The sequence below is a fragment of the Mauremys mutica genome, chromosome 21 (genome assembly GCF_020497125.1).
Source record: "Mauremys mutica isolate MM-2020 ecotype Southern chromosome 21, ASM2049712v1, whole genome shotgun sequence".
NCBI classification, from domain to species: Eukaryota; Metazoa; Chordata; order Testudines; family Geoemydidae; genus Mauremys; species Mauremys mutica.
The window spans coordinates 9,597,845-9,613,901 of NC_059092.1; the positions used below are offsets into that span (position 1 = coordinate 9,597,845).

Here is a 16,057-nt window from a genome sequence, read left to right on the forward strand (position 1 = left end):
CTGAGCAACTAGTGATGGATCATGGTTTTTCACCCGCTCTGTTACAGCCTGTAATAGAACAAATGATCATTTTTCAGCCTAATTGAATATGGCCGCCCCGTTTATGCACAAAAAAGACAAAGCTATATAATTTGCTTCATTAAAATGCATTTTTATGTCATCTTAAAGATTAAAAGAATTGCTGCTGTTGATGGGGAAGATTAGAAAAATAAAATTTATCATGCAAGCAGAAGTTGGAAATGAGGTGTATCTTGGCATTCATGCTGCTTATATTTGTGCAAAAAAAAAAGTCCTCATAGCTAAAGCGCACAGAGCATCCATGTTGTGACAGTAATCAGAGTTTCTTAAGCAAGAACTATGTCACTATACCAATTTGAAAAAGCATTTTGTCATTTTCCGGTGCAGCAGCTACCAGTCCGTATTAAATAAGTCACAGACAAGATGTCAGGCAGGACCACAAGCAATTCCAGTGACGATAGAAAAGCTGCTTTTCTTCTTTCTTTTTTCTCTCTTTTTTTTTGTGGTATAACCATTAGAAAATTGTAACACTAGTTAAAAACATGTCTCTCTGAACATTAAAAACGAAGCTCTGAGCTAAAGGAATGTGCTGTAATTCAAAACAGCCTTTATTATAATGGGCCTCACAGAGATGGCAAATAGCCCTTTGCTAATCCAGACTCATATCCAGGCAGTTGCATCCTCTACAAGCCAGTTAAGGAGTCAATTTCCCTTTTTCCTTTCTTCAAATTCCTAGTTGTTTATACGTTCTCTCTGAGAGGCCAGACTACAGAAACATTACTTCCCGAATAATTTTTGTCCTTTGCTATTTGGCAAAAATGGATCCATTCCCTTCCATGTTTCTAATGGCACCAAGGATGCAATTTGGTTTCGCATTTCTACATGGAGCACCATTTATCTCCGTAGAATCAGCACTGCGCTGGCAACATCTCTTTATCAACTACTGCTGCAGCACCATGAGGGGAGGCTCACAAATTTTTTTTTTTTGTTGTAGTTTGAACAAAAGGTAGGTAATTATTGTGGAGTGAGATCCACACCCATTTTCTGAATAAACTGCTCTACCTTTTCTCATCCATTCTCATTTCACATATGGCTTAATCCTGCCAGGTAGCAAGCATCCTTCACTCACTATTTTCACTGGGAGTGTTCTGGCTCCTATGCAGCATAAAAATAACCAACCCCATTTATTCCCCAAAATGCCTTTGGAGAGCTGCTCCAGACAAAAGCCACCACTCCAGAAACATCAAAACTAAACAGGAGTGAGCTACGCACTGCAACAAGCTCCCAGGCAGCATTACTGTACTGCATGTATCCATGGTAATACATGATTATTAACCACGAGAGCTCCAGATTTTTAAAGGCATTTAGGTGCCGCAACGCTCAGCACTCAGGAGCCTAAATCCCCTTTGAAAATGATATTTAGGTTCCTAAATCAGTTAGGCATTGCTACGCTGAACGCAACACCTAATACCTGCAAAAATCTGTGCTACAAAGCCTTCATTAAGTTAATAAATTAAAAAACTGTTGGAGGATGCAATGTGAAGTGATAGGTTATTTTAGTCAAAGAGTTTGGATCAGCAGACGGTGAAGTGGCAGAACCCTTTTCTCCACACAGTTTACCCCAGTGAACTCCAGCTACATGAATCATCAGCAGATAATGAGGTTTATCATAGGAAGGCAGAGAATGAAGCCACTGACAAACGTGGGAGGTGTGGTTTCATCTTTCAGTGAATGAAACAAAGCAGCTTAGTTGCAGCTTCCTGGAAACAGGTGATGCTAAGGAAAATGATACAGAAACCAAGTGTACTGTCCCCATTGATTCTGCCGGATATGTGCAGCCTGTGGGGTATAATGTGCCTTTAAACCTAGAAGACAGGCAATTTTCTTTTCTAAACACAATGGCTCACTCACTGCCTTACCTGAGCCGAAAGTATTGTCTCTCCTGCTGATGACTCAATGAGAACTAACTAAACATGTTAGTTTAAATACCTGATTCCATAGAACAAAGATTTGACAAGGAAGGAGCTGACAGTTTTGGGTGCTGTTTCTTCTTCAGTCTCACACTCATTCTCAAGATGTCCTGGTTGCACTTGGCATGGTATCTCTTCCCCTTAGCCACTCCCATCACATTACTGTCATGTCCCTGAGAGGTTCCCTTTGATAGGTAGTCCCTGATGCATATGGAAATACTTCCTATTTATTTAACCCAATCTCTGAAGACATCTACCTTTCATTATTAAACCAGCATCTTATTTCAATGGGAATTTCTAAGCTAGTGTGAACCATATGGCAAATCTTCTGCAGCTCAGTATGGAAAGGGCTGCTGCAAACATGATTTCTTGCCACTAGGTGGAAGATTAGAGAGCATGAAGCCTTCAGAATCTCCTCTTACTAGTCATATTTTTTTCAATTAAAATCCATTAGGAAATGTCAGAAGGCAAAAGAAGATAAACTAGCACATGGCACAAAACACGGTATCTGCCCTTGTCTCTCTCTTCCCCCTTCCCTTCTAAATTCTGTTTAACTGCAGATTTTCCTAATTTTGTACCCACGTGTGACAGTTGTTGGCAGCTGATCTGAAGTTTTGGTTTCAACCATTCTGAACCTGCCTGACCTAAACCTTCTGCAGCTGGAGCTTAGCCCCCAGGATTTTCCTTATTTAATCTGAGCTGTCAGCCTCCATATTCCTCACCAGTATTGGGCCACTGTATTTTGTTTATAGATTGGAACGATGGGAAAAAAAATTCCGACCCTGGGTCAGCCTAAGCAGTTCAACTGCATTCTCCTCCTCACACTACCCAAATGCTCAAAGCCTGCAATCTTAAAAGGCTGAAGTTTTCGAAAGAATGAGACGAGCATTCAAATCCCACTGAAATTCAATGGCAATCTGCATACCTAACTCCCAGTTGTGATTTCTAACCTGGATCTCCTTACTGACTAACAGGCATGTCATCACAATGCTCCCGCTTCTTTAAGGTGTGAGGGATCTCTCTAAACTAGTGTGATCCATCTATGGCACACCTATAGATACTGAGCTGGGTGTCATCTTTGTCTCAGATCGATCTTTAGGTCCTCAACTCCAGGCTATGGCTTTACCATGCCCATTCGTTCTATATGACAATTTTAAGATAACGCCTTTCCTTTCCATCCACACAGCTAAAACTCTCACCCAGACCCATCTCGTGTCTTGATTACTGCAACATCCTTTTGTCTGGCCCTGTCTTTTGACAGCGGGGCGACTGAAGACAGGACTGTCCACCAGCTGATGATACACTGAGATGGGAGACACATCCACCATGACAGAAAAAGTGAGGCAGAGAGACTAAGCACAAGTACACCAAAAAGAGACAATAAGGGCATGGAATACAGAGAAAGATTGCTACCCATGGCTTCAGAGAGAAAATGTCCTCCATTCCTCAGTGACGTTTCAGAATAGATGATTACTTAGGCTGCAGCAGTCTCCTGCACTTCTACATAGCATGTCACGTGAGAGGTAGCCAGCATCTTCCAAGCTGAGAAGTGAAGAAACTCCATGCCCAGGATGCAGGACAAAACTATTCCTGACACAGTATGGTATGGGTACCAGCAGGAGTAGCAGAGAGAGATCTATCAATGTTCCAGTACTGTCTAGCCAAGTTGGAGGGACCAGTATGACCTGGCTCTGTCATCTTCTTTTTCTTTGTTTAACAACCACTAGTAGGATAAATGGATAGTGGTTTCTGAATTGTGCATACGTGTGTCACAGGAAGTGGACAGATGGACGACTCCACATAGGCCAATGGTAACCACTTTTGGTAAATACCGATCTGGACTAGCTTGGAATGAATTAGCTAAAAGAGAAAGGCTACATATACCCTATTGTCAATGATGGAAATTGACTATGCTAACCTGAAATAATACTAGGCGCTTCTATAGCCCATTTCTTATGTAAAGCACTTTATTGTGATTCATTGCTTGTATTACAACAGCACTGAAAGGCCAGCACCAGGTCTAGGCCGCACAAACATCAAATTACTTAAGTCTTCTAATATCCCTGAGAGGTAGATAAATACATTTCTTGTTTCACCGAGAGGGAAACCTTGCCAAAGCAATGAAGTGACACCCCAATAAATCAGTGGGACACTCAGGAAAAGAACCCAGAACTCTTCTCAGTCCTGTACTCTACACAGAGCACAATGCTTCCTCCCTAACAATCACAGGTTTTAAACCTAAAGAAAATATTTGGCCTAACATTTAAATTGTTTCTATTTACTGTAGTAATAATAATAATTGATAATAGTACAACTTCTATAAAACACACAGTTAACAGAAATATTTCCGTTAAGTTTTCATTAAAAAAATTACATGGCAAACAGTTTTGCAAACAAGTAAAAACTTTGTGCAACATTTGCAACCCTAGACATTGCTGACTTTAGGCCCCAGGCAGTCATGTACTGTTCTAGAGCATGTGAAGGGGAAGTGAAACTGACTAGAAATAAAACAGAGGCCAGTTAATAGCTTTACTTATTATATTTCTTTCAACTTGGATAATAAAAACAGTGAAAACTAAAGTAGATTATTAAAACTAAGAGCCTTCTAAAATCTAACACCACATTAACAACAGATATGCATGATTTTAAAAAGGTTAATGTTTCTCTACATTCCAGCATTTGGAAATTAAGAAAACGTACAAACCAAGCAATGGAGAAAGTATAAGTAAAATGTTTGATACAAAAACTCCTTTTAATATAAATTAAGACAGAAAAATATACTTGTACTTAATACAGAAACTCTAACCATGACCACTAAAGACAGATTTTAAAAATCAAATTTCATATATTTAAATCTGAAATTTCATGGTGGTGTAACTGTACAAATTCTGACCCAAAAGGAGTTGGCTGGGGGGGGGGGGGGGTGTCACAAGGTTACTGTGGGGCGGGTTGCAGAACTGCTACCCTTACTCCTGCACTGCTGCTGGTGTCCGCGTTGCCTTCAGAGCTGGGCAGCTGGAGAGCGGCGGCTGCTGGATGGGAGCCCAGCTCTGAAGGCAGAGCCGCTGCCAGCAGCAGCACGGAAGGATGGCATGGCATGGTACTGCCACCCTTACTTCTGTGCTGCTGGTGGCAGGGTGCTGCCTTCAGAGCTGGGCACTTGCCCAACAGCCGCCGCTCTCTGGCTGCCCAGCTCTAAAGGCACCGCAGAAGTAAGGGCGACCCCCCTAAAATAACCTTCCCACCCTCTTTTGGGTCAGGATCCCCAATTTGAGAAATGCTGGTCTCCCCTGTGAAATCTGTATAGTACAGGGTAAAACCACACAAAAGACCAGATTTGACCGGAGGAGACCAGATTTCACGGTCCATGATGCGTTTTTCATGGCCGTGAATTTGGTAGGGCCCTCTTCATAGGGTACTAGACAGTAGTATTACAGTCTTGCTGCCTTTATTAACTCCAAAGAACTTACTAGAACTACAATGCTCCCTACACTCTCCATTTCTTACACACACGGTTATATATCAGTTAAATACTGGAAAGCCAATCACAGATATAGCTGGTGCTAATGCTGGGACTCAATCTGCTAAAATAGTTCCTTTCAGAGAAGAGTAGTGATAAAAAAGGGCATCGGATTTAGAAAAGATTCCAGAAGCAGACTGAAAAAAGGTTGTCACTGTAGTGACGACAGCAATACTATTTAATGGGGAGAGGCCAATGGAAAGAAGGTAGCTGAGCCCATCCGGCATATTATTTCTCATGGTTTCTATTTCTTCTTTTCTGGCATCACAGAATTTCTACCTGAGTCTCAGGCATCTAGTCTTTGTTTCAACTGCAATACCATGGAGCTTCACAACTACTGTTTCTATACATAGAATATGTATTATATACACATACGCTGAACTGACTCCAGCTCTGTTGCTAAGAAACTACACAGTTTTTCTGGCCCTCTTCATTTATAAAATAACCACTTTGCCTATGGGAGAACAAATGCAATCTCTCAAGCCCTCTTGTGTCTTGCTCTCGTTTTTAAATGAACACAGAAAGATGACAGAGGACGCTAGAAAGAGTAAGTGAGCTCCATTTTTTGGACACCCTTGAAAATGAGATGGAAAACACGGTTTCGACAATCAGCTGTTAATAGTATTTATTAATCTTTCAAGCAGCAGATTTTCCCCCTTGGCAATGATGAAAAATGTCAGTGTGTGTGTGTGTCTCTCTATGCATTAAAAACCTCTCTTGATTTAAAAAGACTACACAGAACACCTAAAAATAATTTAGCTTATAGCAGAGTTAGATTTGGAGTTTAAAGGTTAGCTTCCTGTCCCCACACACAAATAACCCTCTCAACAGTGGCATCTGGCCAATATAAATATGTTGTATTATTTTTTTTTTAGGGATCAGCAATATGGTAAGTGTTTAATAGATACAAGTATTCTGCATGAGGCAGAGAGATGATGAATCAAGAAACATATGGCGGTTAAACAAAACAAAACAAAATAATGATATTGTTAAGAAAAGGCCAGCTTATCTGGCAGCTGTAGAAAGATCAAGATTAGCAAAAGCAGTAAAGTCACCCATTTTGAAGCCAAGGTCACTGACAGGATTTATAGATTTATCCCTGAAGGCAGCCTCTGCTGAACATGAAATGCTGAAAAAAATTTTTTTTTCATTTTTCTCCCTCCTCATCCTCTCTGCACCATCTCATTTGCTGGAGACTTAAAATTCATTCCTCTTACAGCTGATTAAACACTGGAATCTTTCTGCAAACTAAAGGACAAAATTGATTGCCCTACACAAACTTTTCTGCACGTATAATTGATTTTTAATTCACTGTCTCGTTTCCAAAAGGACTTGACAAACTCTGTGCTGTATACGCAATATTGATCTCTTTAAAGAAGGGCTTGGCTCAAAGGCTGAGGCAAGTTAATCATAACCAAAAAGATTTATGTCTTTTGTATAAAACCTGTCTTTAAACTGGGTCAAGCCCACCTGAATTCTGTGTCTTGTGTTATACAATTCACTATTTTCACAACTTTTGCATACTTAACACCTCCTAAAAAATGAAACTGCATTGAACATAAATAGATTAAAATACTTCATTCAACTACTAGCTCTCTGTTGAGAGAGATTCGGTCTTCCATTAGCTACTTTCTTACTATGAAGAATTGTTTTCTAGGAGACTTTTACATCTGTCCTTAGAATTCTACAATGCATCCCTATTCTTATTCTCAAAGTAGGATGGGAGGAAGGGAGGTCTTTTTAAGGTGGCTTTGGTCTTGCACCAATTTGTAGATTGATATTACAGACTAGTGATGGCTCCTATTTCCAAGTTCAGTTTTCAATATATTTCCAATTGTTGCTGATTAAAATACATTTGGAAAGTGGCAGCATTTAGATAATGTGGTTCAAATACGAAGTCCAGGAACAGTACAGCTAACAGGTACTCTCACTCCACCATGAATAATTAGGTTTACTTTTCTGTGGATACAAAATTTAAAACAAACACTGACTTACTTATCTTTTAACCTTTCAAGTCCACTCGATCACTCAAATGCAGACCTGCAATGCCAGCCTCATTTTCAAAGATCCCCTGATTTTTTCCCCCTCTCCTCCTCCCTTCTGTTGCGGGGACTGTACTTCGATTTTGCTATGAATTACATTTTCTATGGCTTCCACATAAACAGTAAATAAAATTCATGGTATTTTTGCCCCAGTAAGCAGCTCTATCTTCCAGCACATCTGAGACGCCTGGCTTCAAAGGAATGAACAATGAAACCAATATTTTCTTGAGCAGCTATTCCAAAAAGGGCTGATTTGGTGGCATTTGGAGATGATCCTAGGCAAAGAAGCCAGGCAAAGAAGTGTGTGTTTTGTGTAAGTAATTACTCAACCAACCACCCTGGTTCACTGGATTGCAAATATTCACAAATATGTTAGGAAATTAGCTTGCCATGTCTTGTCATTTTTGGAAGAAGGATTTTCATTTGTATTTGTGACAAATGAGCTTTAAATGGAAGCTAGGTGTGGATGTTTTAAAATTTATGAAGTTGTAAAACCACGTACATGGCCAATTAAGGATGATCACTGGCAAAGATTGACTATCCTTGGCTATAAATTTAAGAGGTTATTTGAATCTAGGTTGTTTACCTCAAGTACACTACATCAAAAGCAGTGTAAAATATTTAAAGGGCAGCATATTTTATGATGAAAGCTACAGTTATCAAGCATGTCATAGTGTGTCATCAGCAGAAACGTGTGTGATGCACAGTGAGTAACAAAACCTTCACCTTGAGCAACACCTGGCATTTTCCGTCCTTAGAATTCAGCATTTTAAGGCAACAAAGGGTGAAATGCACAACAAATACTGCAAAGCTGCAGTTCAACCCCATTTCTCTGAACCTTGCAAGGAAAACTCAAGCCCTGAATTTTAAAGAGAATTCAATTAGCATCACCCGTGTTCTTCATAATCAACATCTGAATGCTAATTAACAGTCCAGTGCCATGCAGCAAGAGCACCCCTGTGCAATAAACCGCAAGCAGCGAACTCTGCCTTTAGCTAGCATGCATAAACAAACAGAATTAATAACTATATGAGTGTGGACGGGTGACTTAATCTGTTTCGATTAGATGCAGCTTGGCCTGGGGCCTTTGTGTTATTTAAAATGTGTTCATCATGTTTAATTAAAAACCTAATAAATTAGCAGTTCTTTTAGTCTGATTTGTATTTCTCTCTTTAGTAAGCCCTGTGGATTTTGGTGGGTCCTGTCAGAAAGGAAACAGCACACTCAAAATAAAGGCTAGGAATCTAAATGCAAATCTGTTAAAGATGCTTACCCAAAAAACAGCCAGCATTTACTGACTACACTCCACACCCATCCCAATATACAGGACACAACTGACTCAAATGCCGTATCTCTGGTTCAATAAATGAAGCCAAAAATAAACGCTATCTCCTTTGCAGACAGTAACTACTTGAAACTTTTTGGTCTGAACTAGAAATGTGAAAACAATGTGGTGCCGGGATCTGGATCAGGCATAGGTTTGAGTTCAGACTGGCAGTGAAATCACAAGAGCTGCTCTCAACAGATTTTGGTCCAAGATGGTGGAAATCTCATGAGATCAGTTCTTGTGAAAAATTTCCACAGCATCCAAACTGTAAAACGTGCCTCCAGTCTGGGTTTTCAGTCTGATCTGGACCCAGTGACCATGAGAGGGGTTGTCTGTAGGGGAGTTGAAACTGCAACTTTCCCCCACCCTCTTCATTAATTTTTTTTTAAATTCACTAGGATTTGAGTTAAAGGTTCTGGGTCCCACTCTAGTCCCAACCCAGCAAAATTAGCATTGCTTATTCCTGAACACTTCCTAGAGAGGATTCTACTTGGAGCCACTGTATTTTGGCTCCCTGTTTTCAGGGGTATGCAACTAGACTTTAAAGACCGGGATTTTCCAAAAGGGAACCAAGAGAGTTTAAGTGCCTCAGTCGCATTCATTTTCAACAGAGTTTGGCATTTAACTCTCTTCATCTCTTTAAAACTACCAGACTAATTGTTTGTAGTGGGTTATAAAAAGACCTCAACTTATCAGCAAGTTTTCCTTAAGAATGTTTCCTCCAAACTCTGTTTGCAATACTGTCTCTTAATTATAAAATCCGACATCTGCTGATCTGAGCTTATATGGTATACTCAAACACCTTTTTTCCCCATTACATTTAGCAGGCTGAAAGTCTGCCATGTAAATGATTATGAAAAGGGATGTAACAGCAAAACTAAGATCCCTTTACATATTTTTTCAATATTTTCATATATTTTTAAAAGCTTTGTTTGAAAAACTGCTATCACACATGCAGTGTCTTTTCATGAGCTTTCCTTTTGTAACATGCATCTTCTTTCTAATAGCTACATAGAGTGGATCAATACAGCATATTTCAAGGTACAGTAAAATCTCATTCTACCATAATTCCTGTGGTATCCAGGCTGGAGGATAGTCACTCCATTCACTAAGGTTTATGGTCACAGCATCCCTGGCTATAACCCCTGTCATGGATGTCAAGGGCCAAATTCAGAAATGATGGATAAGGTGGTGTAAATCAGACCTCACTCTCTGTAAACTCAGACTAACCTAGACCTACCAACCCCTGGGCTGTTCTGTACAAGTCCTCTCTCCTCCCCAGGAACTGGAAGAAAGTGTTGATAAAAAGCCTTCCGCCCCATTTAACTTACACTCTCATCCTAGCTCTTGGTGTGCAAGCTGGACCATGGTAGACACCCTGCCCATATCAGTACAGTGCAGAAGTAGGTTTTCGGGTGTTTCAGTGTAAGAGGGTCTAAAATGTGGAAGGGAACATCTGGTTGCTTTGCAACCTCATTTTAGCAGCATACATCATGTGGTGTACATGTCTAGAGGACCTGTGATGGATACAGTCTCCGTTCCCTTCCCCAACTGCTCTGAGACCTTGCCGCAGTGACAAGGAGCACATGGCACAGGTCTCCCCTGGCACTCAGTGTTACGGAGAGCATTACCAGCAGTTATGTCAAAACGCGGGACATTCAGAACAGCAACCTTGCTGCCCGACTTCTCCCCAAAAATGAATAACATGTCAAATGGGGATGGCATTGATTTTCATACAGCATCCCGAGTTGATGTGCCAATGAGATTTCACTGTATTATGCTGAAGTGATGTTAGCCTATTGGATGCTTATTCAGAAAGTGCTTAAGCACAGCTTCACATGCCAGTTCTTTGACAGTTTGTCAGTAGAAGCAGATTCACTAGACTACAAGAGAGACTGACCCCTCCCCACCAAAGCCACTGCCGGAGATTTATGTTGCCAGGTGTAGCATCTACCCTTATAAACAGGAAACAGCTGCTGTTAAGGCTTCTGATAGATGTAACAGTAAAATAGTTTATTCAGTCACTTTTATAAGGCAGAATGGAAAACTGTGGTTTTGACAGCATGACCATTAATTTACATGTTGGAAGGAGAGAATTAAAAATAGCCATAGTTTTAGAAACAAGACGGTAAACAAGAAAACCTTTATCTTCCTATTTACAGAGCCTTCCACTTAATTCAATCACTGGTCAATTTTATCCTCCATTTAATTTGATCCAAACCTCTGTAACCACATCATCTGCAGTAAAAATAACACAACTTCCACCCTTTATTTTAATCAATTCTAATCGCAGTAGGCAGCTCTTACTGGTAATTCAGTCACTGACTACAAAAAGCTGTCATGTAACGAGGCAGGCTGAAACTCTGGACAAGGAACTGCCCGCAGAAGAGCTAAAAGTTACCTCCAACACAAAGATGTGTTATTCAGACAGCATCACTGACATCGTAAGTGTTACCATGTGCTATGGGAAGCTGTACTACTCATCCTATGAGGCTCATGCTGATAACAAGATCAACTGCTTATGCCAACCAGCGTGACAGAAATGGTCTTAATTCAACCCCACAACCCTTACTCAAGCAAAACTCCCACTGACTTCAGTGTGAGTTTTGCTTCAGGGAGGAATAAAGGCTGCAGGTTTGCACTGAGTACATTCTAGCGCCAGGGACATTTTGATTAAATTTCTACTCTGGTTTCCTTCGTTGCCCAGGTGGGCATAGAGAGAAGTTCACGGCCATGTACTTGTGAAGGATCTGACGAGGGGTGGCCGGAAAATACAAATTCCGTTTTGCAAGGGAGTTTGAGGTTCTGAAATGTGTTTCTGTTCTGCCCCGCAGCAGAAGTGAGACCTTTTGAAATAGCTCATGAAAAATGGAACCGCCAATAGCCCAGTGGGATGTGGGAGATGCAGGATCAAGTCCCTGCCCTGGATCAGGCAGAGCCGGGACTCGACCCCAGGTCTCCACATCCCAGCTCAGGCCTACTGGCTATTCTAGGCTGGGTCTTCCTGCACTCGAGAAACTTTCCTGACAACGTTTTCATTGAAACCTATAAATTCCCACGAAAAGTTTCTGTTTTGATTAAGTGACATTTTCCAACAAAAAAACGTTCCACTGAAAAAGTCCCTGACCAGTTCTAGGTCTGACCTACACTGTGTGGGAATGAACCCTTCCCTGCTCTAGCAAAACCAAGGGTAGCACAGGGTTTCCTTCTCATACAAAGTGCCCAAGGATCTGGCGCAGATGCTTTCATCTGGAGCTTTCTGCAAGCAGTGCATCAGACACACACACTCACTGAAGTTGGGAAGGTGGAGCTTAACTCTCTATAAATAAAAGAACAGTTTGATCTCTGTCTCTGCCAAGGCTGGATCCCGTCCAAATGTTTCTGGAAACTTGGATGGAATAGAACAAGAAGCAAATATGATAAAATGAGCTGAGACGGACAGTGATTTATAGATTTAATGATCGTTATTCTGCATTCATACTGTTCGCTATTTTGGAGTAATGTTTCCCTTTTCAATAAACCTTGCCGTTTTTCTTATTTGCAAGGCTCCACTCTCCCATCGTTAAACACTGACTGTTGATCAAAACCCTAAACTGCAGCAACAATGGCACTTGCAACATACTGCAGTTCACGGGGAGAACACCAAGGGGGGGGGAGAGTGGAAGAGGGAGGGAAAGAGAGATCTTTTTCTAAATAGGAAAGCAGCACACAGCTAATCATTCTATGGAACGTATGTGTGTGGGAAGAGCAGGACAGTACAAATGCAGAAAACAGGGGAGCAGAACTTCAGAAGTATTTACACGGTCACTTTAAAACAAAGTGCCATGTTATGACAAGATCATCCCACACCTTAATAGGAATCTGTGTTCTAATCTTTTTACTCCTTGTTCTCTACTTCCTTCCCTCCTTTGATTGCCCATGATCTTCTTTCACCCCATGGCTTCAGGCATTCCCTTTACTACAAAGGGCTTTTGTTGGATTTCAGAATACGCCTGCTTTAATCTCAGATTTATCTAGCCTAGACCTAACCTACCTCTGGCAAAAAGGTTTACATGGGGAGAGAGCAAGCGTGCACATAATTCACTGAAATCACTCTCTGCAAGACTTTCAGAGCAACTGGAGCTTAAAAATGTCTCTCCAGCCATTGTCTGAATAATTAAAAAATGTTAAGAGACTATGAAAATTTCACCCGTAATAATTAATCAGGTCTCTTTTATGACACTGGTGCCAGGTTAATTAGTAACTCGATTAACAAGACTACATACTACCCACTGCAAGATTTTTTTTAAAAACAATTTACTCCATTTAACAAATTAGCAAGTGTAAATGTTCTCCATAAAAACAGGTTTTTCTGGCTCAAATCCATTTCAGCTATGCTCTCTCTCACTTTGTGTATCAGACTCAGATTTTTTTTTATTTAGATGTTTAGTAATAATCATGGATATTTATCTCAATGACACTAATATAACATATTAGAAGATGTGTGCCTTACAAACTGCAACCAAGTCTTCAGTTGTTTGAAGATCAATATATGTTTTACAATTATAAAATATCAACACTGAACTTCCTGTTTTAATGAATGATGCAGTTTAATTCTTAGCTAGAAAAATGTAGCGTTTACCTCTTCCAATGGAAGCCCATCATACCTGTCCAGTTGGTTAAAGGGCCATGGTCATATTAGAAATCGCATTTTAAAACCACGCTTTCCCTCAGACGTGTCTTTAACATCACCATTGATTAAAGAAAAAATGTTACTGATCTGATCTATTTTAGCTTGTTTACACTGTGTACTCTCAGCATCTCTCTCAACTTGGATGATGAAAAAAGATCAGTCAGTTTCACTTTTGTCATAGTCAAGAGTATCTTGCACTAGCATTATGCGGCAAAGTTTGGCAAACAGCAAGAGGTTGCAATTCTGTAGTGTTTGCAGTCCAAACACTGCAAGGGAATGCTGAATTTAAACAACTGTTTATTATACAACAGTTGAACTCTCAATTCTATATAAGGAGTTAGCCAATTTTAAAACCTGACATTTTAATTCTAATTTATTTTCATTTACAACCAACACAAAAAGGCTTCTATCCCAAGCTGCAGGGTCCTTGAAAACACAATCAAATATAAAACCAAAACCCAGCAGCAACCTCTTAATGGCAGTAACAATTTTACAGCAATGGAAATATGAAGAGAAGCATCCCAGATTCCTTAATGACCTATCAAACAGCATCCCCCTCTTGAAAAATTCCGTTCAAAGACAGGCCTTGCATCATGCCCTGATACAACAAATTTAGGCTATTTTTGACCAAATAAGGGTGTGAGATCAAGGGCCATTACCTTGATAGCAGCTCCCTCTCTTTTATACCAAAGGGGCTCTATCAAGGGCTTTCTTGATCTCAACTTGAGCCAATATGGCTCAGGAAGATAGGCTCTCTCTCCACTAGGCAGTCAGATGCAATTATAGGTCAGTATCGACATCTTAAACTCCACTCAAAACCCACAGGCAGCTAATACAGATCACAAGCCTCAACCTCAAATTGTGGGAAATAAAGATGTGTCCATGACAGGAGCACAATATGCCCCCACCTTCAATTCCATCCCATTCCAAACTCAAAATCTAGAGTATGACCCGCCAGTAACCTTCGGCATAGTCCCACAGTCAACACGGTGGCCACAAAGTACCATAGACACAGAAAATATGCCAGCTAAATGGTGTTAAAGTCACTGACCCGAACCCCGCAGCTCGGAGGAATCCCAGGCAGGTCATGAAGGAATTCTGCATTGCAGCGGAGCTATCCTACCCTCATGTTACTCTGGGTATTCAATCCAATTTGGGGACTGGGAGATGTCCCTGAGCTTTCGGACAGATGTAAAAGGCACAGATACACCAGCTTCCAGACAATTCCTTTCTGGTTCATGGGATGCTGATTATCCAGACAGCAACAACTGTGACATCATCTTATTTTGGCAATTCACGTGAAGAAGGTGGCCCCAATCCTTTAATAAATCCTACCGTACTCAGTTGGAACATTCTTGACCACTGAGCATGCATGAGTCACAACACGAATTGAAGACTGGGATTCTCACTCTCTGACACTCCAGCCTCCTGAGAGAGGCAGGCAAAACCAGTGAAAATGAAACCAAACATCCTGGGCCCTCTGTTTGTGCCTCCTCCTACTGGAACTGCTAAGCAAGGAGCCCAACCAGCTGGTGGAAGATACTGGTTAGCAGCAGGACCAACAGCCTGAGGGCTCCAGTGTTGCTCGTCTCCTCCATGGAATCCTCTCATGTACCCTTTCAAAAGACACACTTCTGGGAAATTATTTTTCCTTGGATTAATGAGGCTCTAGCCACTGATACTCATTTGGAAAAGAGGAGAAAACTTTACTCCATGCAACGGGTTACTATCCCACCCCCTCAAACAAGAACTCTGAGCAGAAGAAAGCGATAAGTAACTGGAACTGCATGGCAGAAGAGAATCACTCCTTACCACTTCATCTTCAGTCCAACACTTCTCAATCAGTTTGGGCACAGGCTTCTTCACCAAACGCTGCAGGGCTTTTCCAGCATCGTAGTTACTTTCATGTAGCTGAATAATAAAAACGGAAAATTATATCAACAAACAGAAGTAGAGGTGGACTAACAGTAAGGGGTGGGGATAAGAATAGGGCTTGCTGCACTTACTGTACCTACAGTAGAAATAAATAAGAGAAATTTGCAGAACCTGGAGGGTAATCTCAGTTTTCTTTAGTAGGACAGAAAACATTAAAATAGGCAGTCTTGCCTTCTACTTTCTGAAGTCTCTTGTAAATTTTCCCTTTAGTATTTTTAACATGAAACATTCCAAGGAAAATAAAAAGGCACCAAAACAACCGTTCTTCAAAGGGGTTGTATCTTAAGCAGTAATATCTTATTCATATTATCTAATCAAATGGAATAGCTCATATTTTGGAGGTAACAAGTGCTTTGAGGACAGAGAGAGAATGAAGTTTACTCCTTCAGAAAATTGTGCTCATTTTTATTGCACAGATGAGAACAAGAAGCTGCTGGAGAACAAGGTAAAGTATGGAGAAGCAAAATAACACCTCATGGAGACAGCTGCGGGAATACATATAAGGAACTTGGGATCATTAAACTGACACCGCTCTCTCAACAATGCATGACCCTGCTGTGTGCTGCGGCTACG

The 16,057-nt window shown here is 40.8% G+C and overlaps 1 protein-coding gene across 10 annotated transcripts in view; it reads right to left on the reverse strand.

The window, feature by feature from the left end:
* RERE (arginine-glutamic acid dipeptide repeats) overlaps positions 1–16,057 on the reverse strand; it is a 449,440-nt gene that overhangs the window by 152,450 nt on the left and 280,933 nt on the right. For all 10 annotated transcript variants that reach the window (XM_044996656.1, XM_044996655.1, XM_044996658.1 and 7 more), the window contains one exon: positions 15,362–15,460. In XM_044996656.1, the coding sequence (XP_044852591.1) occupies positions 15,362–15,460 (99 nt within the window). The remainder of the gene's footprint in view (positions 1–15,361; positions 15,461–16,057) is intronic.